Genomic DNA, 23,766 nt, shown 5'->3' with positions numbered 1-23,766 from the left:
GGCACATGAACCCAGGAACTGCATGTTGAAAGACTTTATTTGCCTTCCTGGGGACAGTGACTGGGGATTTTAGATTCGTTCCCAGGAATAGGTGAGAAGGGCTGGGATTAGCTTACGGTCCTGAGAGCAGGTGTTCTACAGCCCCCCTGTTGGCAGCAGGTCCAGGACTGGCACAAAGCCCAGATCTGGCTCTGATAGCAGGATCTGTGGCATGGCAGGGAGAACGGGGCAGCCCTCGATGAATTCAGTGCCCTGCTTTCATCCTGACTGGCCCACAGCTTGTAGCCCAATGCAAGGAAGCCTACCTCCAGCCCAGGGGGGCCTGACTCCAGCCAGGTTGGGTTTTCTGAGGCTGGAAGAAGAGTGACAGTCTCAAGCTCTCAGTTAATAAATGTGGCTCAGAGAGAACCCAGTTCTCAATCCTTTATGGGTCAGTTCATTCCTGCCAGGCTCTGTGCTAATGGAGGAAAGTAGGCTGTTAGTCCCATTTTAGAGCCAGAGAAATTAAGGCAGTGAGGAGCAACAGGGGGTAATGGTTAAAACCAAAGACTCTGTACCTGAATCCCAGACTCAGTATTTGCCAGCTGTGTGACTTCAGGCAAGTGGCTTGACTTTTCTGTGCTTCAGTTTACCACTGATGATAATCTCTGCCTGAAAAAAATGTAAGGAATTAAGGAAACAATAGCCCAGCACCACACCCACAGAGCCCATTCTCTCAGCTTTGACAACAGCCTTAAGAGGTCTTGGCATGGCAGAGGACTCTGGCTTTGAGCCAGACAGAGCTCTTCTCCTCAAGGAGAAGACATCATCCTTGACTCCTCTCTTTCTTTTAAGGGCCACAGTCCATCAGCAAATCCTGCCTTCAATAACCACTTACAGTCCAACCATTCCTGCCATACCCATGGTATCAACTTAATCCAAAGTGCCTTCAGCTCTCACCCAGATTATTGCAAAGGCCTCTTAGCTGGTCTGAGATCTTCCATCCTTGCCTCCGCCCCCAGGTCTCCACAGCACTCCTCTTTTCAAAACCCTTCTCTTTCCTAACACTTCTGGAGTTAACTAACAACTTTTTTTTTTTAATTTTTATTGGAGTATAGTTGATTTACAATGTTGTGTTAGTTTCAGGTGTACAGCAAAGTGAATCAGTTATACATATACGTATATCCACTTTTTTTTTTTAAGATTCTTTTCCCATATAGGCCATTACAGAGTATTGAGTAGAGTTCCCTGTGCTATACAGCAGGTTCTTATTAGTTATCTATTTTATATATAGTAGTGTGTATGTCAATCCCAGTCTCCCAATTTATCCCTCCCCCTCTTATCCCCTGGTCACCATAAGTTTGTCTTGTTCATCTGTGACTCTACTTCTGTTTTGTAAATAAGTACATTTGTACCCTTTAAGATTCCACATATAAGCGATATCGTATGATATTTGTTTTTCTGTGTCTGACTTAATTCACTCAGTATGACAATCTCTAGGTCCATCATGTTTCTGCAAATGGCATTATTTTGTTCTTTTTTATGGCTGAGTAATATTCCATTGTGTATATGTACCACATCTTCTTTATACATTCCTCTGTCGATGGACATTTAGGTTGCTTCCATGTCCTGGCCACTGTAAACAGTGCTTCAGTGAACATTGGGGTGCATTATCTTTTTGAATTATGGTTTTCTCTGGGTATATGCCCAGTAGTGGGATTGCTGGGTCATAGGGTAGTTCTATTTTTAGTTTTTTAAGGAACCTCCATACTGTTCTCCACAGTGGCTGTGCTAATTTACATTCCTACCAACAGTGTAGGAGAGTTCCCTTTTTTCCACACCCTCTCCAGCATTTACTGTTTGTAGATTTTTTTGATGATGGCCATTCTGAAGGATGTGAGGCGATACCTCATTGCAGTTTTGATTTCCATTTCTCTAGTAATTAGTGATATTGAGCATATTTTCATGTGCTTTTTGGCCATCTGCATGTCTTCTTTGGAGAAATGTCTATTTAGATCTTCTGCCCATTTTAAAATTTATTTTATTTGTTTACTTTTGCCTGAATTGGGTCTTCGTTGCTGCCCACGGGCTTTCTTCCGTTGCCGCGAGTGGGGGCTACTCTTGGTTATGGTGCGCGGGGCTCTCATTGCGGTGGCTTCTCTTGTTGCAGACCTTGGACTCTAGGCACGTGGGCTTCAGTAGTTTGTGGCACACGGGCTTAGTTGCTCCACGGCATGTGGGATCTTCCCAGACCAGGGCTCAAACCCGTGTCCCCTGCATTGGCAGGCAGATTCTCGACCACTGCGCCACCAGGGAAGCCCTTCTGTCCATTTTTTATCTGGGTTATTTGTTTTTTTGGTATTGAGCTGCATGAGATAATCCCTTGTCGGTTGCTTCATTTGCAAATATTTTCTCCTATTCTGAGAATGAAATTAGAACACTCCCTAACACCATACACAAAAATAAATTCAAAATGGATTATTTATTCAAGGATCATTTTTTCTCGAGTACCTACTATATGCCAGATACTATTCCAGGCACTGGAGATAAAACAGAGAACAAAACTTCTGCATTCAGAAGTTTACATTCTCATGGAGAGAAGGACAATAAACGAATATATAAGTAAAACGTACTATTAATATGTTCAGTGTTCTGTAGGGGAATAACAGAGGGAAGGGAAGAGGGCTTGGGCTTTGGACCCAAGGTGGTCAGAGAAGGTATAATGGACAAAAAAAGGGTAAACAAAAAGCCCAAAACTGGGAAAGGTGGGAGCCAAGGGGCAACCTAGGAGCCGAGAGTATCCTTGACTAAGGGCTCAGCAAATACATGGGCGGAAGTGTTCCTGGTGTGTTTTAGGTACCCCGAGGAAGCCACTGTGACCATCGTGGAAAGTGTGCATGAGGAGAAGAGGGGATTGACCTCACGGGGGTAAGGGGTCAGGGTTCAGTCTTGGAGATTCTCCAAGTTTTTTTTCCCTCAGATTGAGATTGGAAGCCAGTGTACATTTTGAGCAGCGGCGTGACTGCAGCTCAAAAGGATCACTGAGGCCGATGTGTGGAAAAGCTTAAAGAACAATAGCAGAGTCAGAAAGAGGGTTTAAGCAGCTATCACAGCTGCTGAGATACGATGGTTTCGACCAGGAAGGGAGGTAACAGCAGAGGTGGTGTCAAACTCAAAGGCCTCATAACAGTGTACCAGCTCTCCCGATGGGGTTCTTCCTACCCCTCCAAACTCACCTTGTTCCTTGTTCCTGTATCCCCAACCCCACAGACCACTGCTAAGCTCATATAGGCGTCTAATGAGTATTTGTTGAGACAATGAACAAATTAATGAACGATCTATCCCTAGATCATCATCACCTATTTTAACGACAGGCATATGGTCAGAACTCAATAAATGTTTGCAGACAGAATACCGCACGATTCTGCTAAACCCAGGTGGCTAGGTCTCTTCACAGCTGGGGAAAACCGAGATTGGGGAAGTATATATCTGGGGTCCCTCTGCACAGCTTACGCTAGAAGCTTCCTTCCCAATTTCAGCATGGCGAATTCCTGGACACTGAGAAGAAAGAGCTTGCTTTCAGGGTGAGTCACAGTGACCTCACAGGAGTTTCCCCCAAAATGTCCCTACCCTGTGGAAGGGAAAAACTGGACTCTCGTAGGGCCGGAGGGTCAAAACACTCAGGCCAGACAGACGCTCGCAACATTCCCGGAAGACCTCCCACCCTCGGGCCATAGAGACGAAAGGACAGAAGTGCCGCCCTTGCGCAGCCGAGACCCCGCCCCCCGTTCCGCGCCTCCAGCGGAAGCCGGAAGCAAAAGCGGGCCCTGCTAGCCCCGCGGCTCGGTGGTCTCGGAGGCTCCGCAGGATTGGGGAGAAGATGGCGGAAGAGGAGTGAGTGGGTTTTTCCCGGGCGGCGGAGGCGGCAGGGCTGGGCCCCATCGGGTGACTGCGAGCACCTCAGGCCGCCCTCCGGCCCCAGAAGGCGGAGCTCTTTGTGCTGGTTGGCCAGGACTGACCATGCCGGCGCCTGCGAGGAGGGCTGGAGGGACGGGCCTGGGCCGTGCAGCCTCCTAGAGGTTGGACCCTCTGGCTAGGGATCGGCTGCCCAGCATAGGTCTCGAAAGCCGTCTTGCGGAAACCGCAAGTCAAATTTCACTTTCCTAGTTTTCGCATCCGCTGATTACGCAGCGCTTCGCTGCCTCCAGAAAGTCCCCCAGCTGCACCCCTTACGTAGCCAGTCACCTCCTCCATTGTAATGACTATTTTTCACATCTGTTTCCTTCAGTGAGTTTCATTTATTCGTTAACTGGTGGCCATCTACTCTATTTCAGGCCCTGGTCACATGGTAGTGAAGGAGGCCGACCCTGAGCCGCTCTCAGGGAGCTTCCATTCTAGTGGAAAAAGAAGACCATAAATAGACTAGATGATTTCAGTGCTCTGGAGGAAACGGAGTGGTGTTGGTGTGTGGGAGGCTTCTCGGGAAGAGGTGACGTGCCACATGAAACCTTAGTGACCAGAAGGAGGGATAGGAGAGGAAACAAAAGGTGCAAAAGGCCAGGAGCAAGAAAGAGCCTAGTGCCTTTTTGAGGGACAGAAAGAACGGCAGGATGGCTGGAGTGTGGAGAGCAAGGGAGCTAACTGTACAAGATGAGATAAAGGGGGTGAAGGTGCCTCTGTCCTCCTGGTGCTGCTGGGGAAGGACCACTCCCAGTCCATCTACATACCTGCCAGGCACAGTCTGTTGCATGTTATAGGTGCCCCATCTATATTTGTGGAATGAGTATGTGAAAATGAACAAGGAACCAACCCCATGGTTGAACTTTGACTTCCTCACCTGACAACTTTTCATGCATGTCTTTTGGCCTGGTGGTCATTTCATTTAGTCACATTACTTATTGAGCATCTTCTCTGTCCCAGACACTAAACTGGGCCTCAGCAGCACAAAGCAAAAGAGGTGGTATGACTCAGTGATTTCAAGTTTGGACTTAAAGCTTGATTCTGCCACTGACTGATACTCGCCAAGTTATGCAATCTGTCTGAGCTTGTTATTCATGGGTGAAGAAGAGAAAGGAGTAGTGTCCACCTCAGGCTTATTAGGCCCATTAAATGAGACTTGGTATGTTACCTGGTTCCTGGAATTAAGCGGTACTCAAAAAACATTAGTTGTTATAATCACAGTTACAGTGATCATTATGTCAATATCGTGCTAGTTTACAATCCCAACACTGAGGAGATAGTGTGAGGAACACAGCAGTAGTGTGGAGGAGGAGATTACAGAGGGGATTACATTTGGGCTTTTTGAACTCAGAGAAGGTTTTTGTAAAGTAGGGTAGAGCATTCTGACCAGATCAACAACTAGGCAAATTCAGTGGCTTCTTCAGCTTGCAGATACCATCTAAGGAAAAGAATGTAAACTGGAGAGATAAGGCACTTAGTAAATAATGTTGGACCTTGGAATATGATGAGACTCCAGTTTGCCTCCCTTTAAATCCCCCATTAAGTGCCAAAGAGCAGACAGCCTTTGATTCTACACCGGTCCTGATTCCCCCTTGTCCCTGTCCTCTTAGTGTTCGCGTTCAGAGTACCTGAGGCCACTGGTACCCTCGTGCTGCAGCAGGAGGGAATCTTCCTAATCAGTTTCTCTCCGAGGCCTGCCTCTTGGTTGCAAGGGTTGTGAATCCCATCAGGCTCCGTGCCAAAGTTCTCTGTCTGGTTTGTGTGTGTGTTGGTAATTCGGGGCCCTTTTTCCTTTGTCTAATTCCGCTGCTTTTTATGTTCTCCAACAGGTTCCCCAATACAACTCATGAAGGTTTCAATGTCACCCTTCACACCACCCTGGCGGTCACTACGAAACTGGTGCGCCCGAGCCCCGCCAAGCCCATCCTCCCGGTGCAGACGGGGCAGCAGGCTCAGCAGGAGGAGCAGTCGAGCGGCATGACCATTTTCTTCAGCCTCCTGGTGCTCGGTGAGTGCGGGCTGCGGTGAGTGTGGCCCTTGGTGAGTGCGGCCCGCGGTGGGTGCGGCCCGGGGTGAGTGCGGCCCTCGGTGAGGGAGTGCGGCCTGCGGTGGGTGCGGCCCGCGTTGAGTGCGGCCCTCGGTGAGTGAGTGCGGCCTGCGGTGGGTGCGGCCCGGGGTGAGTGCGGCCCTCGGTGAGAGAGTGCGGCCTGCGGTGGGTGCGGCCCGCGTTGAGTGCGGCCCTCGGTGAGTGTGGCCTTCGGTGAGTGCGGCCCTGAGTGCGGCCTGCGGTGAGTGCGGCCTGCGGTGAGTGCGGGTGAGTGCGGCCCTAAGTGCGGCCCTCGGTGAGTGAGTGCGCCGCGGTGAGTGCGTACGGAGACGCCATCATCTGGCATTGAGAGTGTCTGTGTGTGCTGTCTGTGTGGTCAACCCCGTGTCAACCACTGTTGACTTGGTCAAGTCTTCCTCCTGTTTGGTTTTCACTTCAAACGCTGAGGGTCAGTGATCAGTCCGTTCATAACATCATAACAGGGTACTCCTTTTTCTTTATAAAATCATTGAGCTGAGCAATTCTGAAGAGCCCTTTATATATCTTAGACATCCTATGAAAGGAAGAATTAAAGAATTTTTGCTCTAGAGAGAACTTTGAACATCTAGTTGAGTGTATTTCAGACTCCTCTCCTGAGAGTCTCTGTGTGTTTCTGTGTAGGTGGCGGTAGGAGCAGGGGGTGGGGTGGGGCGTGAAATGGCAGAGCATCCAGCTTTCTGACCAGAGCAGCATTTTGTCCCTCGTACCCATTAGGCCTCCACGTAAAATTTTACTTAGTTAAGAGGTTTGCTGTGAGTAAAAGATCACACACCCTTGCCCTAGCACACTGTTTTCCTTAACGTCCGTCATTCCCATTAACCATGGTCATGACTTTTGCTATATCTGTGTACCATCTGTGATGTTATTTACCTATATAATGTTTTTCTTTAAACAGATTCACTCTCTCAAACTGAAAATCTCATTCTATTCGACTTCCTCCTTTAACAGGTGAAGAAATTTAGGCCCAGAGAGGTTAAATTATTGCCAGACCTGGTTTGGGGGAGACTAGAGGCTAATATCCAGGTTGCCAGACATCGGTCAAGAATTTTAGATAAAAGGCAGTAACTTAGCTCCCCCCCCAGAGACTGTGGACAGTAGACACCTGTTTTAGACCAGAAGACCAGTTGAAACTGCACAACCACTTTGGATCAGCTAAAGAAGAAATAGCTTCAAATATGACCCTCCAAACTTTTGTTTGAAGAGTGAAGTTGGAATGTTTACATTTTCTGCTTCTCTTTAATGATACTGAGTCATATTTCTGATTAGATCTTTTCATAAGAAAGGAAGGTACAAAAAAATGGAAAAGTGCAGAGTATTTCCATAGCCATAATAGATGGCTGTTAGGACTTTTTTTTGAGGAAAAGTGTAACTTCTTTCACATTTCTATTCAGACTCTGTTAATTAAATAATTTTAATAAGATACTAATTTTATTTAAAATCCCAGGACTCATCCTTGTCTTTCATAGTTTTTAAAAAACTTCTAAGTTGTACACTGAAAAAGTACACAAACCACAAGTGTACAATGTCCATTTAGATTTGATATGCCCAAATAATTTTTTACTCTTTCAGCGTAATTGAATTCTATTTCTAGGGGATTACTTTAACAATCAAGGAATCTTGTTTTGTTTTCTTTTTTTTCCTTTTGTTACAGTAGTTGAATACAAAGAAGAAAAGCAGTTCTTCCCTTGATCAAGAAGTCTTTAGTACCTGAATCCTTAAACCTGAAAGAGTATTATTAGTCTATTTACATTGTTGTCAGCATGATATGTTAGGAAATATAAAAGGCAAGCCTTGGGAAAAAAACTTCTGTTTTGTAATCACTTTTTTCACCGGAGGGTGAAAAAGATAAGGCTTTCAAAGTAACTTTCAGGGTGTGGAGCGTGTAGGATTAGCTTGTGCCGGAGATCACAAAACAGGTTTTTATGATGTGCTTTTTAATCCAGACAAAATCCTGCCCACTTTTGGCCTCTTTGAGGCCAAAAAGGGCTGAACTGTATTTAGTAGTGCTGAATATTTCAATTGGATTGTCTTCTCTTTAAACAGATCATAAACCTATACTTTAGAGTCATACTGATATCAGATGGTTTCAGTTTTCACCTAATCAGTTGATGAGTTGGTATCTCCACTTTTTATGTGTAGGTCAGCATACCTTAGAAGAGTGGAATGCTTTCTAAGTAAATTTGAAGGCATTTTTTTCCTCTGTTCTTGTATATCAACAAATTATTAAGTATCTTGTATATTTATTTGTGATTATGTGTCCAAACAGTGTAAATCTGATAAAAATAAAATGGCTGTTAATAAGTAACTTGCCAGCTCACTAAATATATAGACTAGTGAATTGCGGGAAATAGTCCATAGATTATTCTAGACTTCAGGAACTCATAACCTGGAATGGATTTACCACTTTTGTTTGCTATTTTAGTCAGGTCAAATGAAATTGTAACTTTTGTGTGGAAAGGATGCCAAAACTCTGGTTACTTTTGACTTTTAGAAGCTTGAGATCAGTTGACTTACACTTAACCCTTGCTGATCTTTGACTCCACAGAGACAATAGTGAGTCATTATTATTGACTTAGAGTTAACTATTAGCATCATTTGACACATTTTATGGGCCATTAAATTTAATGGAGTTGTTAAAATTGACATGCCTATGTTTCAATATATTTTCTGTAATTAAAACTTCAGGCATGAAAAATTGGAAACATTAACTTGTACTCATACCCTCCATATAGCACAGAAGTTTTTGTCCCTTCTTGCTCTGTTTTTTCCCAAGTGTACTTGAAAACATGCACTTGTGCGTGTATATATACATGTGTACATTCGTAAGCACATACACACCAACAGGCACATATAGTTTGGAGTTTGTTTTAATACAAGTGGGGTCCTATAACTTGCCTTTTCATCTTACAGAATGTCTTGGAGATTTTTCCATGTTAGTCTTTTTGTATCTACCTCATCCTTTTTTTAAGAAAAAGGATGTGTATGTGGTAAAATAAACATAACATAAAATTTACCATTTCAAAGTGCACAATTTAGTGGCATTTAGTACATTCACAGTACTGGGCAACCATCACCATTATCTAGTTCTAGAACATTTTCATCACCCCAAAAGGAAACCCAGTTCCTATTAAAAGCAGTCCCTCCCCATTCCGTCCCCTCAGTCTCTGGTAAACACTGTTCTGCTGTCTCTAGGAATTTGCCTACTCAGAATATCTCATACAATTGGAACCATACAATATGTGACCTTTTATGTCTGGCTTCTTTCACTTGGCATATGTTTTCAAGCTTCATCCATGTTGTGGCATGTCAGAATTCCCTTCCTTTTTATGGCTGAATAATATTCCACATTATGTTTATCCATTCATCACTTGATGGGCATTTGGATTGTTTCCACCTTTTGGCTACTGTGAATAGTGCTGCTATGAACATTTTTGTACTTTTTTTTTTTTTTTCTTTTGCGGTATGCGGGCCTCTCACTGTTATGGCCTCTCCCATTGTGGAGCACAGGCTCCGGACGCACAGGCCCAGCGGCCACGGCTCATGGGCCCAGCCGCTCCACGGCATGTGGGATCTTCCTGGAACGGGGCACGAACCCGTGTCCCCTGCATCGGCAGGTGGACTCTCAACCACTGCGCCACCAGGGAAGCCCCTTTGTACGGGTTTTTATGTGGGCATATGTTTTTATTTCTGTTGGGTACATACTTAGGAGTGGAATTGCTGGGTTAAGTGGTTACTCTACGTGTAACTTTCTCAGGAACTGCCAAACTTTTCCACAGAGGCTGCACCATTTTACATTCCCACCAGCAATGCACAAGGGTTCCAGTTTCTCTCCATCCTTGTCAACACTTGTTATGTTAATTATAGCCTAGGGTGTGAAGTTTTATCTCATTGTGTTGGTTTTTTTTGTTTCTCATTGTGGGTTTTTTTGTTTTGTTTTGTTTTGTTTTTTGCGGTACACAGCCCTCTCACTGCTGTGGCCTCTCCCATTGCGGAGCACAGGCTCCAGACGGATGCGCAGGCTCAGCGGCCATGGCTCACGGGCCCAGCCGCTCCGTGGCATGTGGGATCCTCCTGGACCGGGGCACGAACCCGAGTCACCTGCATCGGCAGGTGGACTCTCAACCACTGCGCCACCAGGGATGTCCTCATTGTGGTTTTGATTTGCATTTTTCTAATGATTAATGCTGATGAGCATCTTTTCATGTGTTTATTGGCCATTTGCATCTCTTTAGAGAAGTGTCAGTTTAAGTCTTTTGCCCATTTTAAAATTGTGTTGTCTTTTTGTTGTTGAGTTGTCAGAGTTCTTTATATACTCTGGACACTAGACCTTTATCAGACATATGACTTAAAAATATTTTCTCAGATTCTTTGGGTTGTCTTTGCAGATCTCCTTCTTTTTATAGCTGAAGACCATTCCCTGGCATTGATCATTCTTATATGTAGCTCTCTCCATTGAGAGAGCTTTCTCTTTTGCTCTTAAAGCTGCAAATAGTTGTGGGATTTATGAGAAGAAACTGTAAACTTTTTTCATCCAGCTTGGTGCAAAGAAAGAGCAGAAACTGATCCCTTAGATCAATTTTCTGTCTACTTATGTGCTTACCTGCCTGCCTTTTTAGGCAATAGGCTTTCTCCTTGGTTACATGTACTAATGCATTGGAACTTTTTTCTTGCTGTTAGTATTTAATGTAGGATTTTTCTAACTAGGCTAAATATTTATAATAAAATAACACCACAGATTGATAGTTTAGAGCACAGAATGAAAGGAGGACAAAATTTCTGTATTTACAGCTGTTTCCTTTCTCTGGCCACCTGGTGCTTCTTGGTGGGACTAAAGATAATCTAATTTGTCAGTGTGGGCTCTGAGGGTGGCCAGTTCACAGCCATGCAGATTGTTTAAACATTTCCTTTTACAAAAAAAAAAAAAGGCAACACATTTATTTTTAGTACTATCAAGGTAATACTTTGATTGATGAGATGGCATACCACCTAGGTGCCTAGTAAGAGAAAAAGACATGCACACTAACATTTGGGTCTTGAAATTACATTTAGGAGTTATTTATGCAAAAGTGTGCTTTTTTTGTTGTTGTTCAGAAATATGTATTCCTTTCAAATAGTTTTACATCTTTCTGTTTCTTTTCTTTCATGACAACACCCCTGTGAGGAAAGTCAGACGTTATTCTTATTTTGCTGGTTGAGGAATGAAGGCTGCAGGGAGGGAGGTGGTGGGTGCCCAGGATTAAGGGCACAGGGTTGGAATTAAGCTCAACCCTGTGGCGTCTACCAGCGGTGTGAGCTCTCTAAGCCTCAGCTTTTATCTTGAATCAAAGGAGGTAGTGGTGATAACAGCTCATTCAGAGAGGGGTGTTGAGGGTCAAATGAGACAGCGTTTGGGAAGTGCTCGGTACAGTGCCTGGCTCATGGGAAGCCCTCAATCAGTGGGAGCCCCAGTACCTATCTGGGGAGCAAACACCCCGTCTTCAGGTCTCTGATGCTCTTATCACCAAACCAATATTAACTTTGTTCTGTTTTTTAAAACACCCTTACTTCCTTCTGCATTAAAAGAGATCATGTGGTGGCAAGATACTTTGTGTCAACATACATTCTTTTGCAGCTCTAGTTGCATAAAAGTGATTGATTTCATTAACTTCCTCCTCACCATTGAGGATCATTTCTCAGAATCAGGGAAATTTGAATAATTTTAAGTGGGTGTATAAGGTTTACAACTTAGAATAGCGGTAGATGTCTGTTGCTCTTTCAACAACTGGAAAACAAACTGGTTCAGGCATGTAAAGAAATACGGAGAATATGTAGTGAACACCATGCAACTACCTCCTGGTTAAGAAATAAGAAATTGAAAATACAGCTGAAGTTTACTGTGTCATTGTCAGTTGTCCATTTCCCTGGCAGCCTCCTAGAACTAACCCCTGCCTTGGACTTGGTGTTTATCATTCAAAGTTGGGCTGTTTTCTAGGGGCAGGACAGGAATAAAGACGAAGAAAAGACGTAGAGAATGGACTTGAGGACATGGGGAGGGGGAAGGGTAAGCTGGGGCAAAGTGAGAGTGGCATGGACATATATACACTACCAAATATAAAATAGATAGCTAGTGGGAAGCAGGCGCATAGCATAGGGAGATCAGCTCAGTGCTTTGTGACCACCTAGAGGGGTGGGTTAGGGAGGGTGGGAGGGAGACGCACGAGGGAGGAGATATGGGGATATATGTATACTATAGCTGATTCACTTTGTTATAAAGCAGAAACTAACACACCATTGTTAAGCAATTATACTCCAATAAAGATGTTAAAAAAATAATTTAAAAAAAAAGTCTTATTTTTTCCCACAGCTATCTGCATCATATTGGTGCATCTACTGATCCGATACAGATTACATTTCTTGCCAGAGAGCGTTGCTGTTGTCTCTTTAGGTAAGTGCTTATTGGTGATCCTATAATAAAAGCACTAACTATACCACTTTTTGAGTGCCTCCAAAGTGCTAGGAACCACAAGAGATGTGGTGTATACCTGAGCTCATTTCATTGTCACTGCAAGCTGCCATGAGGGTGTTATGATCCCATTTTACAGATGAGGACACTAGGGGCTCAGGGGTGATGACCTCCTAAAGGTCACATAGAAGCCCCTCTATCCAACTTGAGAGCCCTTTCTACTTCTAGAACCACCCTCAGGGCACATCCAAGGCTTTTATCCGCTTATTATATTGTAGTTACTTTATTTCTAGTTTCAAGTTGCCTACCAATGATATTTATTTTTTTCTTATCACCACTGCTTTTTAAGTTAATTTTATATATAAAATTATATATACTTTATAAGTTTTCTTTGCCTTGTAGATCTGGTTTAGTATATTTAGAAATTCTTTCCCAATATAGCGATGGTTTGGGTTAGCTTTGGAAATGAACATTCACACTGTTTATTCTAAGGTCTGCTACTAGGCTGTGCTGTCACTCGACTAAGGCGAAGAATTGACAGTTAATTCATAGAATCACTGAATTTTACAGCCGGAAGAGGCTCTCACTTTAAGGTTTAGGATGGAGGAATGGCTCACTTTAATGTCAGTCAGATCTGAGGTCTTCAGAGAGCATTCCATTCTACCTCACTTATATTTCCCTCTTTTGTTTCCTGTGGCAATTAACTGTTAAGATAATTAGCCTCTATTTAGAATGTATGAATCACTGTAATCACAGTTGACCTCACATGTAAGTTCATTGAAGTGGTTAATGAAGCAGGGACCTTACTTTTCAGTAAGTATTAAAATGAAGATGTAGGTAGGGAAGCTTAAGGGATAGTAAATCGGGTTTCACTAAGGCCAGCCAAAGCTTTCACCAGCCTATTATATTGTAGTTACTTTTACTAGTTTCCACTTGCCTACTGATAATATTTAATTTTCCTTATCACCACTGGTGCTTTATAAGTTAATTTTCTTTGCCTTAGATCTGGTTTAGTATAGTATTTAGTATTTTTCGCAATATAGCAGCAGCTTAGGTTAACTTTAGAAATAAATGATCAGACTCTGTTCATTCTCCTTTCCCTACCAGTACCAGCATCCCTACTACTCTGTTTCAGCCCCTCCTATATTTTCCCTGGACTTCACAGTACTACGAAGTGCCAGGCTCTGGCCTATGAGCTTTCACATTGCCATCTCATTTAAGTCCCGTAACCCCCAGGTGATGCCATATTTTAAGGAAGATGTACCACTGGATAATTTTGATCTTCAGTAAAGAGTTAGAAATCAATTTTACTCAGAGTTCCTGCTCTCTACTGAGCAGTCTCTTCAGCTACACATCCTGGCAGATTCTAACAGACTTAGTTAACAAGAGCCTTAGAGCTCTAAGAAGAGGAGGATCACTTGTTAGCATTCCTTTCCTGATATTAGGCACCTCGAAAATAACCTATATATCTAATACCTATTATTCTGGGGCATTCAGTAAAGACTTAAAAAGCCACTGCAAGGAAGTTACAGTTTTGTGGTCAGTTTACATAGTTTCTTAAGAATAAGACCTATAGTTGGTGTGTATTTAGGTATTGTGCACATGGAAATTTAAGTGGTGGTTCTTTAATTTGGTTTGGAATGTCAGGTTCCTCACTGTCTCTTGAATGTTTCAGTAACTGCGGGTCACTGAACACCAGTGCTTGTACAAGGACTTACAGCGACATTGTTGTGTGCCTACCTAAGGGCCACTCCCCCTCCATGAAAACAGAACCCTCGCTTTGACCCCGTGTCTTTCCACAGTGTGGCCAAGGAAGGTGGGCCCCTCCTCCAGGTCAAGATTGGTTTTCTCCATCGTGGTAGTTGTTTCAAAGGGGTGGAGGCAGCAGGCAGTGTGAAACCCAGGTCTGGCCAGTGAGACTGAGGGGAAGTGTGCTGGGGTGAGGAGTTTTGGAAACATTTTTCCTCTCTGATAAAAAGAGAAATTTCCCCTTCCTTTGATGCTGTTGTATGAGGATGTGATGCCAGGAGCACTGGTAGCCATCTTGCAATCACTGTGGCTCAAAGACGAAGCCAGAATGCTGAGGCTTGCCAAGGGGACAGATGGGAAGCCCAGATTCTTGACTGCACTGTTGTTTTGTAGAATTGATAGCCCTGAAACTACCTATCTCAGAGCTGCCTGTTACATGAGATAATAAACATCCATTGTTTAAGCCATTTTTAGTCAGGTGTTCTTTTACTTGCAGAGGAAAACATCTTAACTGATATAGGACTCTTTCCATTCAATGGACAAAATCAATTCAAAATGATTCAAAGAAAACAGATATTGGTGTGGGTGGAGTTGCACACCCATTGGCTCATGGCACCAAAAAACCTACAGGCGGTGCCAGCTTCAGACTTCGCTGGATCAAGTCTCCCGGACTCCGTTTTTCTCCATTCTCAACAGTGCTTCCCTTTGTTTTGGCTTCACTCTAAGGCGGGCTCTCTCCACATGGTAAGACTTGACCGCTTCAGGCTTGCTGTCCTTACAGTAGCAGTCACGCTGGGAAAGGTGGCCTCCTCTTCCCCCTGCTTCCACCAGAAGTTGTAGGATGAAGTCTGACCAAATGGCCACCCCAGAACTGGACATGGAGTGGAGCAGTGCCGGGGGTCAGCAAAGGCTGTCCGTCCACAAGGTTTCTTTCTTTGCTGATGTTGCGCAAATAACTGTAGCCTATATAGCTGGGGCTTGGGAGTGGGTGATGGAAAGTCAGTCTTGCTTTCAGTACTTATTTGCTAACTCAGGTGATTGGAATACTAAGAGCACGTCTAGGGAGAGTACTGGGGTCCAGAAAGGACTTTTTGTTATATTAGAGGACATTTGGTTAAAATTTAGAAATGCTAACAAAGCTATCAAAGTAGTTCTGTATTTCATAAAGCTATGTAAATGGAAGGAAAACTTCTTTCTCCTACTGGAGCAAAGTGTAACAAAATATTGAGATATCCACCGTTTCAAGAATTTCCAACTTTTGTGCCAAAAAAGAATCTAGATGAAGCTGCCAGAGAAAATGGGGTTTTCATTCTTTCAGGGGTAAGTTTTCCTAGCCTACTTTTTCTAACCAGAAGTTACTTTTTAGTCCACAGTCATTTAGAGATACTGTTGGCCTTTTGTGTTAAGCATTCAGAGTTCCTAAGAAATCGTAGGTATAGAAGAGGACTATCTGTACTCAAAAAGCACATTTCTGCTCTTCTATTTTATTGTATTTTCAAATGAATCGAGACTTTTTTCATTCTTTATAAAAGCATAGTATCAACATGAAGTTCTAAAGCTATTTCCTTGGCCCTTGTTCAAAGCTTTCAGATACTTTCTATACTTAGGGAATTCTGTAGTTCGGGCCTTTAAAAAATGTATATATATATTTTTTCACACTTAGCTATAAAGAAGAAAAATCCTTTTCATTGACAACCAGCTCTTTTTATCATGCTTCCTTCTCTTCCAAACCACGTGTAGACGCACACATGCCCATCAGATGACTTGACTTGGTTTGAGCTTCAATCATTTTTTGTGTTCTTCACTTCTTACTGTTCTTTCCATGTATTAGTAAAGTTCACATATTTATTTTTATTGGCCATCTAGTGCTGATCCACTGTTCATATATTTTGGGCTGAAATTGGTAAGGAATGAAAATGAAATAGTTGTACTGCCTACTGTCCTCTGTTGTATATAGCAAAAATAGGAATAATTTTTTTTTTCATAGTCATACTTTATCGTAGAGTGAGGAAAGGCCTGAATGGGGTTAAGAATGGAATTTGACTACAAAATGCCAGGGTTTAGCCTGAATACTGCTGATAGTTAGAAAAACCGTATTTTAACTTGTAACTGGATTTGATTGAATCATTGAATAAATAGGAGTACACAAATGTGCTTCCTTGTCATAACCTGCTTAACTATGTTTGTGCTTTTAGTTATATTAACTCCTTGTTTTGACTAAAGGATTGAAATTTTTCCTTTTTTTTAAGAGTAGGGCTCTTTTTGTCAATGGGGGTTTTGAGTGGAAGACGAAAAAAAAATCACTCAGTTCCTGAGTTGTTGACTGAAGGTAATTCTGGGAAAAAGTATATATATAGTGATTGTATTCTAATTGTACTTAAGTTCTAAAAACGGTTTTTTTAGAGAAAACTTAAAGCAAGAATCCTGACTGTAACTCTAACAGCTTTCCTGACTTTTTAGACTGTGAGAATCCAATTGTGATGCAGCTTGAGCTGTCCCATGGGTAACTCTCCCTGAGTCTCAGGTACTTTGATTTTTGTTAGAGAAGAAACAGGCATTCATTTGTTGGCATTAGAGTAGCTGTCTCAGAGGTAGAGGCCAAAATTGGTTGTCACATTGACAAAATGATCACATTAGACTCTAAGGATTTTCCGGGCTGTCTGTCGCATTCCAAGGAAGAGTGCTAGCGCAGACTTTTAGCCTCTGTGTTTCCGGAAACATGGCTCAGAGGTGACAGTTTATTCTTGGAACATCTTGTTGCTCGTTAGCTGCCGTTAGCTAAACGTGTGCTCCGTGTGTAATAGTGCATATGCTTTTGCCTGGAGTCTTGCTCTGATTCTCCTTAGTTTTATGGTCATCTGCTCTTGGCTCAGCATTTTTTCATCTTAAAGTTGTATTTTATACTTAAATCTTTTAGATATGTCAGAATAGTGAGGTAGTCTGAACTTTAAAGGAAGAAAGGTTGTTAAAGGATTGCATTTGGAAACTTGCTACATCTGGGCTGATTTCTATAAATTTCCTCTTTCGCCACATAAACGTTCTCAACAGAACAGAAAGGAATAACATTCCACTGAAAAAGTAAGCTACCTTAAAAACAAAATATATAAACAGCATTTCCCCAGAAAACCGAGAGACAGCTCTGGGGTCCTGATTCTCTCCTGGCAGGTCTTCTGTCTTTCAGAATACTATCTTTGGAGTATCTATTTTAGTATAGGTAGCAGCATCAAGGACTGGAATTTCAAAATCACCTTATTATAGCGTAAGTGATTCTATGATTATAGCTAACAAAATGTGCTAACAATATTTTAAAGTATTTTCAAAAAATCATTTGTGGTTAAAAACATATTACGTAAGTAATTATATTCCTTTCTGCCCTATCCTGTAGTAGCAGGGCTGTCTCCTCATGGTATTCAGGGTTAGTCACCCTGCCAATGTGGTAGCCTTGGTAGCCTGTTTCTAGGCCTGCTGGTCTGTTGGCACAAAAAGCCCAAAGTGACCAGGCAGCAGCCATTGTAACTCTTACTATGTGAACTCTGGTGGAAATGTCCCCTTCTGGGAGCCAGGTTCTTTCAACCCACCGAGCCTAAAGTTTCAGGCTGAGGAAGCAGAAATTCTCCAAGCAGGAATCCCCACTCTTAAGTGAGTCGCTGAGAGTGATGGTGAGTGGTGTACCCATTGTGTGCTGTACCCATGCTTGCCTGTTGGGGATGTACCACCCTATAATGGCCACTGGTTTCAGGAGTATACCGCACCCTGGAGGAGTGCGCCATTCCTTACAATATGTCACCTCCAAGCTGGTGCCTCAGCTCCATTTTTTTTTTTTTTTTAATTTTTATTATTTAATTATTTTTGGCTGCGTTGGGTCTTCGTTGCCGCGCGCGGGCTTTCTTTAGTTGTGGTGAGCGGGGGCTGCTCTTCATTGCGGTGCGCAGACTTCTCATTGCGGTGGCTTCTCTTATCGCAGAGCACGGTCTCTAGGGTGCGCGGGCTCAGTTGCTCTGCGGCATGTGGGATCTTCCTGGACCAGGGCTCAAACCTGTGTCCCCTGAATTGGCAGGCGGATTCTTAACCACTGCGCCACCGGGGAAGCCCCTCAGCTCTTTTTTAAGAGGCCATTTACCACTCTGGCTGGCTGGCAGTTTCTGGATAGGACCGTGTGGTGTCCATGTCTCAAGCCCACTTCGGCACCTCCTTTGCCAAAAAGTGAGTCTCTTGGTTTGACATGTTGTTGACATATTGTTATGCAGTATCCCACTTTGGTGGCTCAGACACTTATGGACCCTGGGACGGTGGTGCTAGCATATGTGTCAGCCTCAGTCGGAATGAATTGCTGCCCTTTCCAGGATGGAAGGGGTCTGATGTAATCGAGGTGCTATCATGCAGCTGGCTGGTCTTCTCAAGGGACGGTACCACACCAGGTGATGAGTGTTGATCTCTGTGGCTCTCTAGTCATACATTCAGCGGTGGCAATGGCTGCAGAGCAGCCTTGGTGAGAGGGAGTTCATGCCGTAGGGGCCCTGCGCAGCTTCCATGTCTGCCATCATGGCTACTGTGCTCATGAGCCCATTGCACAGACGCTGAAGTGGCCAACATCAGAGGCTGGCCGAGTGTTTCATGAACCACGCGTGGGTTTTTTTTTTCTCCTCTGTCAGCTGGTCTTAAAGAGCTCCCCATGAGGCCGTATGTAGGAGCTGAGCTGAGAGAGATGTTGCTGTAACAGCTAAAGATGACATAGAGGTCTGGGCCACAAGTAAAGCATACTTGTGCCTTTTAGATCGGCACAAGTCTGATGGCTAATGTAACACTTCCATCTTAAAATGGATTGCTCCTGGGCCCACCTAGCCTGACGGCAGGTATGGCAACCCAACTTATGAAAGATGATTCTGGCCACCTGGGCACTTGACGTCCCATGCTCAGATGCTCTGTCTCTACCACGGCCCAATAGCATGCCAGGAGCTTTTTCGTGTTTTTCCCTTGGGAGTTTTTTGAGTGGTATATGTGTCTCTTCTGCAAATGGCATGACCTTGCTCCAGAGCCCTAGGGATCTATGCTGAGCGACCCTCCTATTGGGGCTTGCCGGCCTCCCTTCCTACCAGATACTTCCAGTTCCATGGGGTCCACCAGATCGTATGGCGAAAGCAGCAGAGCTGCTTGAACTGCAGCTAATTGTTTTGGGCCTCACTCAAAACCATCAGTCTCTCAAAATCCAATAAATGGGTTGAAGTGTTGAATAGTTTTCTCAAGTGGGGAATATATTGCCTCCAAAACCTGGAGAAGGCCTACCAAGCATTGTGCTTCTTTTTTTTTTTTTTTTTGCGGTACATGGGCCTCTCACTGTTGTGGCCTCTCCCGGTGCGGAGCACAGGCTCCGGACACGCAGGCTCAGCGGCCATGGCTCACGGGCCTACCCGCTCCGCGGCATGTGGGATCTCCCCGACCGGGGCACAAACCCGTGTCCCCTGCATCGGCAGGCGGACTCTCAACCACTGCACCACCAGGGAAGCCCTGTGCTTCTTTATTACAGTAGAAGGGGCAGACCTTTTCCTTTACTTGGAGGCAATGTCTTGGTGTGCTTCAGACCACTTGACCTCTGAATTCTTCCCAGATGTGCAGGCCCCTGAAACTCTATCCTCTGAAGCATATGTGTCTTACCAAGACGTCTCCTCACCACTTCATGCTTGTCGCAGTACATTAGCATGATGTCAGTAGTGGACCACTGTATTGTCCTGTGGAACGTCCATATGGTCTGTGTTCTTGGGGACTATATTATGCAGGAAGCAGTAGTTAACCTAAGGCCCTTGCCTCATTTGGGGCATCTGTGTAATCTTGAAATAACCTGGGAGCTCTGTATTCCAATGGGGTGGTAGGGGCCGCTTCTGCAGGCCTAGAAGGTCCACGGGAACCTGAGGGTTAAAGGTGCTCATGTGCATCTCCCTAGGCACCCCTATCCCATGTCTGAGCCCCACTTCTTCCTTATCAGGGACCTGCTAGGAGAAGGCATAGGAGATTTATCATCTTGAGTTCAGCATTCTCTGAAGATCTGCCACTCTTGCAGTTAAGACCTGTGCCCAGTCTTCAGCTCTAGAGGCACTCCAGCTGCAGGAGATGAGGGTCTGTTTCAATGCTGCCAAGGAGGCCCTCTGACTCTCACCGTTTGCTTAAAGTTGGTGATTGTTTGGGCCTTTTGTTTTCTTTTTTTCAGAGCATCAGTGGCACTCAGCAACAACCACAATTCCACTTTTCTTACAGTTATTATTTCCATCATAACCTCTTTAACACCAGAGATACTGCATGAGCCCTTGCCTCCTCCACCAGTGTCCCGATCCAGTCTGCCACAAGTGAAGGTCTTAGCAATGGCACTGCTACCCCCGGTGAGGGACTAGCAGTATTTTACCTGCAGTGTTGGGATCCTCTTTGCCCGGAAGCTGCTGAGTGGTCCAACTCCAGAACCCCATCCTCGAGTTTGCTTCCTTTGACCACTCCACTCCTGGAACCAGTGGTCTTAGGTTGGTTCCCTAAAAGCAGAATCTGAGACAGGGGTTTGGGGATAGGTAATGTGTTGAGGGGTGCTCTTCAAGAGCAAATCTGTAAGGGAGGGAGTCAACAAGACCAGGGAAGGTGAAAGCCAAACGTTGGGTGTGATCTCAAGGTAGGCCTGGCCTAGCCTCAGCAGGAGGGCTCTGGGGCAAGAACACCCAGCGGAGTCTGTCTCTCCTTAAACCAAGGGGGTGGGACTTGTGGACCCCCCATCAGTTAGTCATTGACTATGAGCTGGTGTGGGGCGGGCACAGCTTCCATGATGAGGTGCCTCTCGGCGGCTAAGGGCAGTTTTCTGGAGAAGGGGACAGCCGTGAGCACTTAGCAGCCAACACGCACAGCAGCTCCCACAGATGGGCCCAGTGAAGGGGAGTGGGCGAGCCTCACAGCATCTACCACAGAAGGCAGCTGATGAGCTCTTTACAAAATTAAAAATGCCTGTACCCTTGACCCAGCAGCCCCTCTTTCAGGAGTTTTGTCTGTGGATACGCTCACACATGTGGAATGATGTATTTACTCAGATGGCAATGGCAGTGATAGCAGAAGCCTGGAGAACACCTGAGCGCTCATTACAAGGGGACATATTAGATGGCACAGTGGAATACACTGCAGCCACTAACAAAACAAAAAGTTTGAGGAAGCTCTTTATGTGTTGATATGGAATAGTTTCTAAGAGGTAGTGGTGAGTTAAAAAAAAATTCAGAATAGTGTAAATACTGTATTACCATTTGTTTTAAAATTTATTTTATATGTACATGCATATGCATGTATATAATTTTAAACATACAGACACTCTCAGCAGAAATGTACAGTATAACCAAGAAACTGGTAACGTTTGTGGTCTACGGGAAGGAGAAAAAAACAAGAATGGAACAGAGACTTAAGTTTTCACTGCATACTCTCTTATACCTTTCAAATTTTGTACCATAGGCATCTGTTACATAATCAAGTAAAAAATAAAGTAATTCATTTTTAAAACAATTCTGGATCTGCTATTTACTAGCTCAGTGATGTTTGTCCTTAGCCTCGGTTTCCTCACCTGTAAAATGCAGGTGACAAAGCCTTCACTTCATAGGACTGCAGATATTAACTGGGCAATGCATAGAAATCACTTAGTGTAATGCCTACCTGCTAAGTAATCAATAACTGTTAGCTGCTGCTATTAATATTATTATCATTTATATTATTATGGTTTATTACCTTGTAGGGTAATCGTGAGAATGAGCTTAAATAAAGTATATTGTATACAGTAGCACAGTGCCTAGCACCACAGTGTGTGTGTGTGTTTCTTTTTAACACAATGCAAATTAATAAATGTGTGTGCATATACATATACTTTTAAGGGAACTAGCATCATGTTCTACATACTGTTTTGTAACCTGATTATTATACTTGATACATTTTAGGCACTTTCCTGTACTGTTCATATTCAGGAATACTTGTATTTTACAGCGATAATGGTAGACCAGCAGTGCATCCTGGGAGTGGGAAGGGTGTTAGCAGTTCGTAGCAGTAATGCAGTCTCCCTGTGTCTCATTGTCCAGAGCTGGTAGAAGGCACCCAGGAGGCAGCAGTCCACTGTCACTTGCTGGCCCTGAGCTGTCAGAAGAGGCTCTCTTGAGCCTTCCTGTCTGGAGCATTCTCTTGAGGAGTAAGAATAATTTAACCTGACAGATCCTGGGAGAAGGGTCTCAACAAATAATTATGAATTACTCCTGATCCTTTGACTTAATCCAGTGGCATCCATAATGAGGTGTGTGTATGAAGATCCATAGGAGGCAAAAGGAAATATTAGAACTTACGTTTCTATTTAATTTGAATCTCCCTTACAATCTCTGTTTTTTGTGTTATTTATTTTATTAATTTTTGGCTGTGTCGCACAGCTTGTGGGATCTTAGTTCCCCAACCAGGGATTGAACCTGGGCCCTTTGCAGTGAAAGTGTGGAATCCTAACCACTGGACAGCCAATTCCCTGTGTTATTTTAAAATACATTAATATAGCAGCACTTTTTTTATAATAATAAAATAAAAATTTGTAACTTGAAGGTGCATGCTCATATTCTTTTAACTGATAGGAATATACAAAATTGTATCTAGGGTATTATTCCCAGGGTGTCTGGTTGTATGGTATAAATTAATTTCTCCTGGACACTAGGTTGATTTGACCTAACTTTGAACCTTAATCTCAAAAGGTAAAGGAGGAGTTTGCCAATTTAATGTTGTACCATAGTTCAGTCCTAGGACATTTCAAAAGGATTACTCATGTAATAGTAATAATAGTAATAGTAGTAATATCATATTGTATTTTACAAAGCTTTCCAATGCCTCATTGATAATAATATAGAAACAAGCTTAGGCAATAGAATAATCACTGATTCTCAAATGTAATTGCTTCATGTGTATTAATTACAAAAGCATTGATCATAGTATTAACGTTTTTGGTGTCCATTTACAAAGGAAAAAGAAAGTTGAGGTTTAGTAGCCCAGAAAAACACTAGCTTTAAAAATTAAATCTGAAATCATGAAAAAAGTTCCAACTTCCCTAGTGATCAGGAATGATTACTGAGTGCAGGTTGACTGTAAATGCAAATCGAAACCTTAAAGTACAATTTCTTGCCCCTCATACTGGCAGAAGTGTTAAAGTCTGATGATTTTCCAGGGTTGGTGAGGATGCTTTGGTGCAAGGGGTGTAAACCGGCACAGCCACTTTGGAGGACAGTTTGGCAACGTTTTCAGAGATAAAAATGCTCATGCCATTCACTGTCTCTGGATCTGCCCTAGGGAGATACTCTTACACAAAGAGGCACATACAAGCATGTTCACTGCAGCTGTTAATGGCAGACAGTTAGAGACAGCCATCATTGGGGGAACATTAAAAAGATAGTGACTTAAAAAAATTAAAATGGAGGGGAGGGATAAATTAGGAGGTTGGGATTAACACATACGCACCAACAAGGACCTACTATATAGCATAGGGAACTATACTCAATATTTTATAATCTGTAAGGGAAAA

General features: G+C 43.6%; 1 protein-coding gene across 6 annotated transcripts in view; it reads left to right on the top strand.

Annotated features, from left to right (window-relative positions):
* The first annotated feature begins 3,794 nt into the window (after window positions 1–3,794).
* The window catches only part of SLC9A8 (solute carrier family 9 member A8), a 68,809-nt gene continuing 48,837 nt past the window's right edge, over window positions 3,795–23,766 (top strand). For all 6 annotated transcript variants that reach the window (XR_004345750.1, XR_004345749.1, XM_032604928.1 and 3 more), the window contains exons 1-3: window positions 3,795–3,873; window positions 5,769–5,947; window positions 12,369–12,449. Coding sequence is in view for 4 of the 6 variants with exons in the window: in XM_032604928.1 (XP_032460819.1) it covers window positions 3,860–3,873; window positions 5,769–5,947; window positions 12,369–12,449 (274 nt within the window). In the remaining 2 variants the exon portion in view is untranslated. The remainder of the gene's footprint in view (window positions 3,874–5,768; window positions 5,948–12,368; window positions 12,450–23,766) is intronic.

This window comes from Phocoena sinus, chromosome 15 (genome assembly GCF_008692025.1).
Source record: "Phocoena sinus isolate mPhoSin1 chromosome 15, mPhoSin1.pri, whole genome shotgun sequence".
Taxonomy (NCBI): domain Eukaryota; kingdom Metazoa; phylum Chordata; class Mammalia; order Artiodactyla; family Phocoenidae; genus Phocoena; species Phocoena sinus.
Note: the sequence above shows the minus strand (reverse complement) of the source record. Positions and strands in the feature narration are given on the sequence as shown.